Below are 12,564 nucleotides of genomic sequence, written 5' to 3'. Positions count from 1 at the left end.
TACACACTGTGTGTCATTCTTGTCATTACAAATGATCAAGGCAATGCAAGGATGTACATACTCTGTACGGTCTAATCCCCACAAAAATCAACAAAATGTATACATTCACGTAACCATTGAAGGCCATTATTTATAATCAAATTCAATATGCGTTATGTTATCAACATAGCCACAAAAAAAAAGTAAATGTATTTATATATCCAGAGTGCATCTCTGGAATAAAAATAAAAATAAAAAAAGAAGAAGTGCCCAATGCATAAACCTGGAACAGGCATAAAACAAAGATAAGCATCGGTCCTACTTTTTCGGTTTACCACAAACCTGTATTGGCCATATTTCAGAAACAGGTAGAGAGGAGAGCAAAATAAAACTGAAATCTTAGTTACTATTGATGACTCAATCTTTACAGGTTTTCAATGTAGATAAATCTTAGAAGAACAGATGTACAGATTAACTGCGAAAGTCGGGAAGGAGGCTGATGTTAGATGGCTCAACCGCAAAAAGTTGGCTATTATGGTGAGGGCCCCGTCATGCTTATATATTGTACATTACTTTCATACCCAAAAGATGTGGGACTTTTCTTTACACCCTTGCGTGCTCACTCAACGGCACATGTCACGTGCAAGCTACACGGTCTTGGATAGAACTCAACCCCAAAAGCTAGCAGACGAGAGTGTCCTCACGCTTATATCCTTAACATTACTTTAGTACTCGGGTGATGTGGGACTCTGCTTCACACCCTTCTTCATGCCCAACGTGCTCACTCGGCAACACCTGCGGCATGAAGGCCAAGGACACACACCCTACCCATCCCTGAGTATTTTGGCTCTGACACCTTGTTACACGGTCTTGGTTAAAACTCAACCCCAAAAGCTAGCTCAAGAGGTAAGGGTATCCTCACACTTATATGTTTAACATTACTTTAGTACTTGAGCAATGTAGGACTTCTCTTCACAGTGGAAGCCAAGGATAAGAACCCTACCCAACCCTGGAACTCCATCTTCGATACCGTATTACACAGTCTTGGGAATAACTCAACCCCAACAGCTAGATGTTGCGGTGAGCATGCCCTCATGTTTATGTATAATGCATATTACTTTTGTGCTCAGGCAATGTGGGACTTCACTGCATAACTGGGAGGCAAGGGAGAAGACTATAAGGGGGGGTAGGGGAGGTGGGGGACACAGGAAGGTGTAGCAAAAGGTGGCGGTAGTGGTAGGGAGGTGCTGGATGGTGATGGGTAAGGGTGGGGGTGGTGAGTGGGTTTTCAAGGTAAAAGATGAGCCAAGTGTTGAAGACGAAAAGAAGCGTAGAAGATGAAGACAAGGTTCATTTTGTCTTTTCATATTGGAATTTTGACTTTCACTATTTTTTTTACTTCCTAACTCTCAAAACAGGCGTGTGAGCCACACATTCCAAAATCGATGTAGCACAACATACAACAAACAATGCTGCAAGTACCAAAAACTAGGCTTAAAAATCCTTGCAAAATCTTACCTTAGTAGATCATAGTTGTCAAATTAAAATTAATCATGAAAAGCTAAACTACTCTCGGGATTGCAAACTTTATTGTGTCATTGTTGTGACAAAAAGACGATTCCAAAAATATACAGAAGATATATAGAGGTTTGCCATTTCATAACCTACAAAACCCAGAATTAACAACAGAGTAGAATAGCTAAACTAACTTCTCACCTGAATGTCAATTTTAGAAAGAGTATCATGTGCATAGCGGTCTGGAAGGTTGTTTAAGTGCTGCCATAGGGATCAAGAAAATTGAAGTCAAGAAATATGATGTTAGTTCTCCTAGTTCACAGGAAACATATTAAAAATAAAATATGCAAGTAACCTTTTCAAATTCGGTATATGTATCTCTTGGCGTAATAGACATCAAAGTAGACAAGGAATATATTGCTGCTTCTTGTTCAAGATGATTAGCACTCATCAACCCCATCGGTCCTAGCAAACCCTGCACAATGTTCCAATTATCTGAAATATTAATCATAAAATATATTGTATGTGTGCCAAATTCATAAATAAATTGCATAGATGGGTTGTGTAACCATAAGAAAGTAATGTAGACAAGGAACGAGGAACTTTAAATTGCCAGAGATAACCACTTCAACAACACACACACACACACAGAGTGCACTATAATTATTTTAGGGATGGCTTGTCCCGGAAGATTAAGAATAACATTCTCAAATTATCTATACAGCCACAATAATCATTATCCCAGAAGAAACCATAATCCACATACCTGATAAGGTACAAAAAGAAATAAAACTATTCCGAGTAACACAACATCAGGTCCCTAACACCACTTATATCCACATATTGTATTTACAAAATCATTTTTTAATTATTCATTTAAGTCTAAAATTTAATTCCAATCACAAGCTTGTCTGCACACAAACTGGCATAATCCGTTTTTATTTTTGATTCAATTCACAAAAATTTAAATAAAAATCAAATTCTTAATGAGTGTATTTGCAGGAGACCTACGTCAAAACAAAATTCAACATTGAAGTAAAATACAAAAATGCAAACTTGCAGCTACTGAGAAGAAGAAGAAATACATTGCATGATTCTACAGGATATATTAAAATGTCAGGCCACCAAATAGATGAAACACCAGAAACCTCAAAGCAGATATGCCCACTAAAAGCTAACATAAAACTTAGAATTTACCTTGCAGATATTACCCACATCGGCACTAATAAGGCCAATGACATCAAAACCAAGCGTCTGCAAACACTTCTGCAGCCTCTGTGAAGGGGGAGACAATAGCCAAAAATAGTTCCGTCAGTCGTAGTGAAACAATGAAACACTTTGTTTTGTCTGTGTTGTCATATGCGGACTACAGAAAGCAATTAATGGCAAAATAAGTCTGTAACTAATAAACACTAAATGCTAAGCATGATGTGTTATCAAATGATTTAGTGACTATGGCACAAAATTATACTACAAGCCAGATTGTGTTCTTCAGATCAAGTATAAACTCAATAAACAGAACTTCAAATGCGTTTAGTGGCAATTAAAACGGACTGACAAATTGGAGCACCTATCATCCAAAGTAAGATCTAAAAGCTAATACAGAATATCAAAGAGTATGCACCGAAACTCAGTTCAGTTAGAAAACCGAGAGGGGCAAAAAAACATTGCATCCTCATCCATGCATTGTAAACCTGATGTCTGCTGCAATTACCAGAAAACTAAACCAAATATAGATATTAAGACATTAATGAAGCATCATCCTGAAGAAAAAATTAATTCAGACTAGAATATTACCACTGGCTGGTGATTGTTTTGGTACAAATGCTTCTCTGTATTCAGTGAAATAGGGAAGGATTCAAGGAGGGTGACCGTATATTTACAGAAGGTGTTTCCTGTTCAGTCCTTTGAATCTAGTTTATTGGGATTCTCAGGAATTAAAGCATACTATCATTCCAACTACAACTTGGAAAATTTCAAATAACTTCTAAGGTCGTTTTCTTCTATCATGTCCAGCTATGCACAAAATGCTGATTGTTTTGGTTCATAGAACAATAACAGGAAGACATCTCTAAAATATGATGTGATAAAGGTAGGCTTAAATTGATCACTTGGTTGAGATGTATCACGTATGGCCTCTCGAGGTACTGCTAAATACAAGAGTGATAACATAAAATTCACCATTCTTTGATCCTCATGGAATGATTTGGAGTGCAGATATGTCATTTAAAGTTAAAAGTTTATGCATGGACCATGGCTCATAAAAAATAATAAATAAATAAATAATTATTATAGATGATTTGTGTCAGAAAACAAGACCGAATATTTTGTCTGCAATGGTCTGTTATGTGCAGGAAGATGAGGAGAGCATTGATCGCTTTTTTTTATTATTAAGTATTGAACACTTAATCTTGCATTATGGTGTTGAACCTATGTCGAGAGTGCTTACAATTGCCCACCCGAAGAAGGAAGAGTACCTAGGTGAAACTCATGCTGATTATATATAAGACAATAGGTAGCATAACTTATGTATATTCGTGAATGGGTAGGAGTAGTACCGACAGAAATAAGTTGAGAAAGAATATATTGAGATGGCTTTTTCATATATAACGGAGACCAACAGAGACAGTAGTGAAGAGATGCGATATAGTGACGGCAGATGGAAGTGTTAGGGGAAGGGACAGACCTAAATTGACGTGGGCTAGTGTAGTAAATTGAGATATGAATCTCTTTAATTTGACTAACCAAATGACCGTTGATAGAGTCGAGTGGAGAAGAAAAATTCATGTAGCTGACCCATTTCATGGGACTTAAGACTTGGTTTGGTTTGGTTTGGTTTGGTTTGGTTTTAGGTAGCATAACTTAAGCTTCATTACAGAACATTACAGAATGCACAATACATAATAAATGAAGTATACTAAAACTCAATAACACCAACTAACTTCAGTGTATGTAGTTAAAAAAAGAAAAAAAAAAAGTGAGTTACCCTCCACACTGCATTTCTTTTTGCCGTTCCAACTAAGAATGGATGATGCGAACAGAATAAAAGTTGCACACATGCCCTGGGAGTAGCAGCCAAAACTGCAGATGATATCACAATTAAAGCCTTAACCAAAACCTCCACCGACAGAAGGAAAGGAATCTGAGCATCCAATGTACTTTCTGCATCACTACAGACCAACAATTAAAAATCAATCCACATAAAAATAAAAACAAAAAACTAAATACAACTTTAGTACAGAGAAACAAAGAACAGATCCAGAAAACTCTGGGAATAATGTGAGAGAGAGATAGAGAGAGAAGAGGAAGAAGAGGACTCAAGTGCAGTAACATGTGTGCTTGGAATGGTTCTCTATTTTACTAGCAACCAAATCAACTGAACCAACCCTCAAAATCATCATGGATCCCTATAACCATGAACAGAGCCACACTATGGCCCAGGGGAGCCATGGCTACAACCCTAGATTTGCAACAACCCCTTAAATTTAAGTTACTTGATGGAAGGTTCAAATATAACCCCTTCACAACTCTATAAAAAAAAATTCAATCATTGGTAAATTCGTATGGCTCAACCAGCAAAAATGAAGAATGCCATGTTCCTTAGGGGTGCTAATTTTTTTTTATTTATTTTGTGAGTGCATGCCAAAGTGTTTGGTGTAGCTTTTGTTAACTGCTTATTGGCAAAAAAAGACATTATTAAACTGAAAAGGCATGTTATTGGAGAGTTGGAGAATGCTTCTAGCATCTGATGTTAGATTATTAGCTCTTGGTTGTTTTGTTGTAGTTTCTTTTCTTTTTTGATAAATATTATTAGCTTGTCAGGTGTCGCAACAAATAGGGCCAATGAAGTGTATACATAGCCCAGCAAAAAAATAAAGAACATACAGTAGGGCAATACTTGAATTGTATAGAAAGTGCTGATTAAAGACCATCATGTGACTCGAAAACAATATAAAATAAGTTTTTTAGAACACCTTCTTTGTGCCTATAGACTTACAAGTTTTTGTAATCATTATTGCTCACTCCAAAATTAGGTCAGTTCAATCCTTTTAATCTCTCACTAAATACATAAATTTGTAAAGAGACTTTTGGGTGGATTAAAACAACAATAACTCATAGAATAATCAATTGAATTCCCCTCTGGGGGTAAAATCCAGGCTCCGTCCCTCACTATAACCCCAAGGTAATGTATCCAAAATATCAAATCTATATACCAAACAGATAATATTGCTTTCACAAGCCCACGTGTTTTCTTGTAGTACTGGCAGCCACTCAAAAGACAAAAAAAAAATATTCATTATAAACAAGATAGTACCTTGTCTTCAAAAGAAAAACTTTTTCCCCCGTGACAGAAAGGTAATTTGAAAATTCAAGTAAAATTGTTTCAGATAATTGTGGAGCAGCAGCAATAATCTTTTTGGTAGAATCATAAGCCACTCTTCGAATGTCCCAACTTGGATGGCATAGTAAATAGATGACAAACTGCACTAGATCAACAATCAGTTTCTATAATGTTTGTTGAAATAAGAGACCAAAACACTACAAAACTCTGGTTCACCTGTAACAGTGATTTGATAGATATAGACTCCAACACTCTGCGGAAGAAAAAGACAGAATTCATTCACAATAAGTTTGAAAGGACAATTGCAACTGTAGAAATAATTAAAAGAAAACAGTAGAGGTAGTTAAGCACATATGACTCCATATATTATATTGTAAAAATATATGTATTATTGATTGATGAGTTGATGATTGATATCTTACAAGATTGTTCATATTCTGTATATTACAATTCCTATATATAGAGGAGAAGATGGTAGTGGAGTATGTGATAGTGGAGGTGGATGGTAGTGGAGTGTGTGATAGTGGAGGTGGTAGGTGTGGAGAAAGATAGTGGAGGTAGTAGGTGAGTGGTAAATTCTAACAGCCCCCCGCAAACTCAAGGAGGATAGAAACTAACCAACTTGAGGTTGAAGAGAGGAACAAAACAAGAAAATACATAAAAATAAAAAAAGATAGGAGACACTGCACGGTCGTGTCAGACCGTTGATGAAGACACTGAAAGGTGGTGCCATAACGTGGTAGAGGACACTGTATGGTGGTGTCAGACCGATGTAGAAGACAGTTTATGGGGTCATGTCGGACCGTTGTAGCAGACAATGTTGTGACAGTTGTTGTGACAGTTTACGGAGTCTTGCTGGACCCTTGTAGAAACTAACCGGAATCAATGTCGGGACAGTTTACAGAGTCTTGTCGGACCCTTGTAGAAACTAACCGGAATCTATGTCGGGACATTTTACAGAGTCTTGTCGGACCCCTTAAAAAATCGCATCCTCAAAAGGTGCGCCCAATTTTTCAAAAGGCGTGCCATTAAAAGGCGTGCCCAATCCATAAAAAGGCGTGCCATCAAAAGGCGTGCCCAATTCATCAAAAGGTGTGCCGGACATGATGGCGAGGCACGTGGGTGCCTTGGCTTGCGTGCCCGTTTGTCGGCTGGTGGCAAGAGGCGCGCGATGCGCGTGGCTGCCTCGGCTATAAGACGGAGGCTGAGGCTGAGGCAGAGGCAGAGAAAAGCTGCGAAAAAACCTCTGAAAAAAACTTCGTTGTGCTGAGAGAGAGAGTCTGAAAAACTCTGTTGCGAGAGATATTCTGTAACACTCTGTTGCCCAGAAAATGGCTTCATCGTCTTCCCGCGGGCTGCTCACCCTCTTTCCCGACCTCAACGAGTCAACAAGAGAGACAACTGGTGCGGTGGCACTGGAACCTCAACCAAGCGCCCCGGAGTTTACTCCGTTGAACTTTCCGATGCGGTCTGTGGAGCAAAGAATGGCAGTGCAGTCGGATGTGGAGGCCAATCAGTATACTTTGAAGGCATGTGTGGAAACCATGACGGCGGTCACAAATTTGTCGAACCGGCTGCAGAGTAGGACAAATGAGGTGCAGCATTTAAACTCCCAGCTGGCTCTGCTCCAACGCATGTATAAGGATGCGCGAGCAGAGATAAGCGTGTTAAGGGCAGAAAACAAGGAGCTGAAGCGGAAGGCCACCGTGATGTTCCGATTTGGAGGTCCGCCGTATGCTGCAGTGGAGGAGCAGGGAGTAGTGATCGTGCCCAGTGGAGTGGGAAACACGGAGGCAACACCGTCAAGGACCGCCCAGGACGGAGGCAAGAAGAAGAGACCGGCGGAATAGGCGAAGAAGTGAGGTCGAGTAGTGGCCGGCTGCAGAAAAGAAAACAAAGCTGTTGGTTTTTTTTTTTTTTTTTTTTTTTTTTTTGTGTGTAAAATGGTGATCGGGGTGAACCCGACATAAATAAAATAAGTTTGGTGTGCAGTTCTTCCGCTTCTTCATTCGGTTTTTTTTTTTTTTTTTTTTTTTTTTTTTTTTTGGAATCAGAAAAATATATATATATATATATAGATATATATTCTATAGACTCTAGTGGAAGGAATGATGGGTTTACAGCACATTGTGGAAGATGTGGAGTCTGACAAATAAAAGAAATTTGGTTGTAAAGTAAAAGAAACGTGTGTGTGATAAGTGTGTGAATGGGGTGTTGTTTGAAGAATAATAAAAAAAAAATAAAAGGTGTCTGTCATGTGCATGCGTGTGATGAGTGCATTTTATTTATTTATTTATTTATTTTTATTTTTTTTAAGAGGAGAAAGATGTTTTCACTTTTGTCTGTTTCTGTCCCACCATCATCATAAAAGTTACCGAGAGTGGGAGATGCATTTCATTCTTGCTTTCAGATTCTCTCTCTCTCTCTCTCTCTGCTTTCATTTGCATTTCCAATGGCCACTGTTGAGGTTACACAGGCAGCAACAGAGAAAACAACTGAAGTTGCTGCTGAAGAGGCTCCAGAGGTGAAGACAGAGACAGCTGAAGCAACGGATGTTGTCCCGGGTCTTTCGGGTGAGAGCCGAATATTCTGACCAACTAGACTACAACGGATGCTGTCCCGGCAACGGAAACGGAACCAGTGTCTGAAGTTATGAAGTGTTGGTGAAGAATCTGCCCGAGAAAGCTGTATGTGTGAGAGCTCTTCGCGAACAAGATCGCCGGTGGAGATGTGAGGGACACGGAGGAGGTGAGAGAGGCGACCGGCGTAGGTACCTCAGAATCGAACTCAGAGAGAATGAATGAGGCTGAAGATGGGATGTTTCTAAAAGGTTGTTGCCCCTCTCCAAATGCCAATGATTTCAGAAACAAAAATCAACAACCCTTTTGTGTATGTATGTATATATATGTGTGTGTGTGTGTCTTTATGGGTGAGGTTTGGCTGTTGACCAGTCCTTTCCCTCTTGCTTTTGCTTTTCTTTTCTTTTCTTCTTCTGCAACTGCAACTGCTACTGCTGTTGATGATGATGATAAGCTCCTCCGGAGTGTGAGTGACAAGGTCGTGCTTCTCAGAAGACCGGCGGACGGCGAAGGTGAGGTTGTCGCCCGCCGGTAAAGCGAAAAATACTAGGTTCTGCTCTGATACCATGTAAAAATATATGTATTATTGATTGATGAGTTGATGATTGATATCTTACAAGATTGTTCATATTCTGTATATTACAATTCCTATATATAGAGGAGAAGATGGTAATGGAGTGTGTGATAGTGGAGGTGGATGGTAGTGGAGTGTGTGATAGTGGAGGTGGTAGGTGTGGAGAAAGATAGTGGAGGTAGTAGGTGAGTGGTAAATTCTAACATATATAAACATAAACCTGTCTGGATGATCCACCAGGAGCACCTCAAGAAGATCAACACATGCCAAACAGTCCTCAACTGCCAGTTTTGAGGCCTGCATAGCAATAGAAATGCATTCAACAATTTGAAAAGACAAAGCATGCATCAAAATTAAATCATCTATCTTGGAATGATCAATCAGCACTGAAACATAAAGAAAGACGTGCAGGAATCCAAGGAAGCAGTTTCCACCCCAACTAAAGCTTCTCATTTTTGTTTCTTCTAGAGTTTTAGAAACATTGAAGCAACTAAAATGACAAGAAAATAATGATAAAAAGAATGTGCAAAAAACTTAGCAGATGGAGCTAGAAAAGTTAAGCCAATTAAATCTAGCTTAAATCACTTACAAAACCTTCCCTTTTCCCAAAAGATGCTGATTGTATGCATATGTTTTGTTTGAGTGTGTGTAAATGTGACATGAGAAAGTAAAGAACATTCAGGTAGAAAAAAGTAACATATGCATACATACATATAAATTTAGCATGAGAAAGTCAGGCAACTCTGTATAGCAATATGTACCCAAGTTTAAATAAAACAGACTTATATATTAACAGAGCACCAGAGAGAGTCAACAAATACCTACCATGGCAATCGGTACAACTGAAGGTTCACTCTGACATATCAAAGACCAAATCTTTTCCTTTGATAGAGTATCATCTGTTTTGGGGGGGTGGGGGGGGGCCCAAGAGGTAGAGAGAGTATTAATAAAATCACCTTAACAATTACTCCCTCCATCCCCAATAGTTTGTTAGACATAGAAAACGAGAACATAAAAATAATGTATTCTTGTATCGAAATTTATAATTTTTTCACCAATTAAAAGATCTCTTTAAGAACTATTAATTTGTGAGGGAAAAAATAGAAAATTTAGACAAGAGAATGCATCATTTTTAGTTGTCATGCCGGAAAAACAATTTGGGACGGAGGTAGCATATGAATAAGCAGTAACAAACAAAATGCAAAAGTTGGTTCTGTGTACTAAATTGAAATTAATCATTTGAAGAATACCTGCTTTGATGTCAACAGCTGCAATTTTTGAAACGCATAGTAATGCATAAATACCATCCAAACGCTGTGCCGCTTTGGTAAAACCAGTTTTTACTAGTTGGACAAGCGGCACAAGCAAAGACGATATCTGAAGGTGGTACAGTACAGACATTCTAGTTAAGTGGAAAACACCCTAAACAAAATTCAAAAAAACAGGAATCCAAAAAATAAACTTAATTAGTTTCCTCACCCTTACAACGGCATCAGCATTTTCGCACATGACTCTAAGACAACGAAGATGACCCCTTCTCAAACCTTCCTTCTCCTTGAGCCCAGAACCAATGAAAGAAATGACATCTGGCTGAATAGCATCTGGACATCTTGCTCCCCAAGAAGCTATAGCCGATAAACTTGCAAGCTTTACATCTTCATTTCCTGTAAATTAAACCATCAAAAAGACCAGTGACCCTGACATGCAAATTATGAGTGAGAAGACTAGGATATGACAGGGAGCAAAGCAAACAGGGAAAATCAAACAGAAGTAAAAAAATACCATCATCCTTGTAACAGGACAAAAGAAAGCTACATAGAGTTGGTGACAGGCTGTTGAGATATTTCCCATCAGGGACATTGGCCAATTCTTGCAATGCATTTATCATGCCAACTCTCTGGTATGGAAATGCAAGCCTTCCTTCTGAACCTGTCCATATTCAAGCCCGAATTAAAAGATAAGCGAAACACAGTTTTATGTAATTACAAATTTAAGTCTAATGGCATCAACTATGTATAAATCAAGATAAAAGATACTTTAATCCACAGACAGACAATTGTATGAAAAAAAATCTTCAAAATGAGCAAACACTAACCTCCGATGACCGATTTCACAGCATTAAGCATTGCTTCTAAGGCATCTGGATTACTAGACTTCCGACTCAAACACCCTACTATAGCTAAGGCCTCAAGCCTTCTTCCTTCATCCACATGGCGAGCCTGTAGTAGTACCACTGGAAGAATTTCGGTGGCATACTTGCTCAGATCAAGATTGACTGATTTCAAAAGAATCCCAACTGATTCCAGCACCAGCTCAGGGTTGCGTTTCAACATTTTAACAGATGATGGGACCACAATAGTTTTAAAATCTTCATGCGACAAATAAGTAAACAGTGGAAGGAAAGCTTCACTGAGACCCATTGCTGGCTTTTCCCTTGCATTCAGAACTGATTTAACATACATATCAAGAAATGTTGGCTGTGCAACAAAAAGCCATCAATCAAAACACTAGCTAGAGGGATGTTAAATGTAAGTGCAACATAAAATCTGAAATCACAGGACCTAACATAACATCAACATCATGTTTGACAACATTGATAATTTTAGTGCCATTTTAGTATTACTAAACACTGTCAGCATCCAAATTTGTAGAATTTCAAAATGTAATGGTTAATTTGGCACTTGAAATCAGAATTTAAATCATATTCCATTTAGCATGTTCATCATTTTGTGCAAAGTCAAGTTTCTATATCTTAAAAATTAGACCCCCTCTTTAATGGATTGTATTCTTTAATTAGTAACTAATTTTGCATTACCAAATTGCACTCAACAGAGGAAGCTCCAAAATTTATCAGTTTTCAGCACTAGATAGGGTCATCAATAGCCCCACAAGAATATCGTTGCTGATACAACAGCTAAAAGAAAAGTGTTTCTTACCTTCCATTGATCAAATAAAGAAGGAATCGAACTTGAAAATTCCAGTAAAAGCCCCAACAGTTCCGGGCTATCTTTGTATGGGATCCTTGCATCCTTTAGTTCTTCAATGTAGGTTTTGTAGATTTCTGATGACTGAAAAAATTAAAAATATAAAATGCATAAGAAATTTAGAACTAGAAACCCATAAAAATGATTTAATCAAAACTGAAAAAATGCTAAAGGGGTAAACCTCTGAGAACAAACGAAAAAATGCTCGTTTGCAAGCCCTTCTCTCACGGAAAGATCCTAGAATAACAATATGAAGAAGTGATGCCTGCACTGCAGCCACTCTGCACAATACATTCTTTGATACTGAAGCAAACTGACTCTTGCTTAGTAGAAGACATGACCACTTGAGAAGCCTGTAGCAGCCTACATGAGACTGCAATTTTACTTGCTTTTCCATGACCTGTACAACAGTTGCCGCAAAACTCTTCATAAATGTAACCTCGCCCAAAGCTTTTGTGATCACATCATCAACAGCTTTCCTCGATCCTCGATCATCATAAATACACAAAGTTTTGAAAATTATATCTACCAATACTGACACAAGCTCAGAAGACATCTCTGCAGAGTTAAAAATGGAGACTGCAACCATAA

General features: G+C 38.3%; 1 protein-coding gene across 1 annotated transcript in view; it reads right to left on the bottom strand.

The window, feature by feature from the left end:
* Positions 1 to 12,564, bottom strand: part of ILA (putative protein kinase regulator ILITHYIA) — a 53,609-nt gene that overhangs the window by 36,778 nt on the left and 4,267 nt on the right. The window contains exons 2-15 of the mRNA XM_082870507.1: positions 12,155 to 12,531; positions 11,926 to 12,057; positions 11,085 to 11,466; positions 10,772 to 10,918; positions 10,469 to 10,653; positions 10,240 to 10,366; positions 9,815 to 9,888; positions 9,210 to 9,286; positions 6,053 to 6,089; positions 5,810 to 5,976; positions 4,481 to 4,664; positions 2,692 to 2,769; positions 1,850 to 1,969; positions 1,696 to 1,755 (exon numbers count right to left, since the gene is read on the bottom strand). Of these exons, the coding sequence (XP_082726633.1) occupies positions 1,696 to 1,755; positions 1,850 to 1,969; positions 2,692 to 2,769; positions 4,481 to 4,664; positions 5,810 to 5,976; positions 6,053 to 6,089; positions 9,210 to 9,286; positions 9,815 to 9,888; positions 10,240 to 10,366; positions 10,469 to 10,653; positions 10,772 to 10,918; positions 11,085 to 11,466; positions 11,926 to 12,057; positions 12,155 to 12,531 (2,147 nt within the window). The remainder of the gene's footprint in view (positions 1 to 1,695; positions 1,756 to 1,849; positions 1,970 to 2,691; positions 2,770 to 4,480; positions 4,665 to 5,809; positions 5,977 to 6,052; positions 6,090 to 9,209; positions 9,287 to 9,814; positions 9,889 to 10,239; positions 10,367 to 10,468; positions 10,654 to 10,771; positions 10,919 to 11,084; positions 11,467 to 11,925; positions 12,058 to 12,154; positions 12,532 to 12,564) is intronic.

This window comes from Camellia sinensis, chromosome 1 (genome assembly GCF_055761805.1).
Source record: "Camellia sinensis isolate YWXY chromosome 1, ASM5576180v1, whole genome shotgun sequence".
Lineage (NCBI taxonomy): Eukaryota > Viridiplantae > Streptophyta > Magnoliopsida > Ericales > Theaceae > Camellia > Camellia sinensis.
The sequence above is the reverse complement of the archived record's forward strand: the minus strand, read 5'-3'. Positions and strand labels throughout refer to the sequence as shown.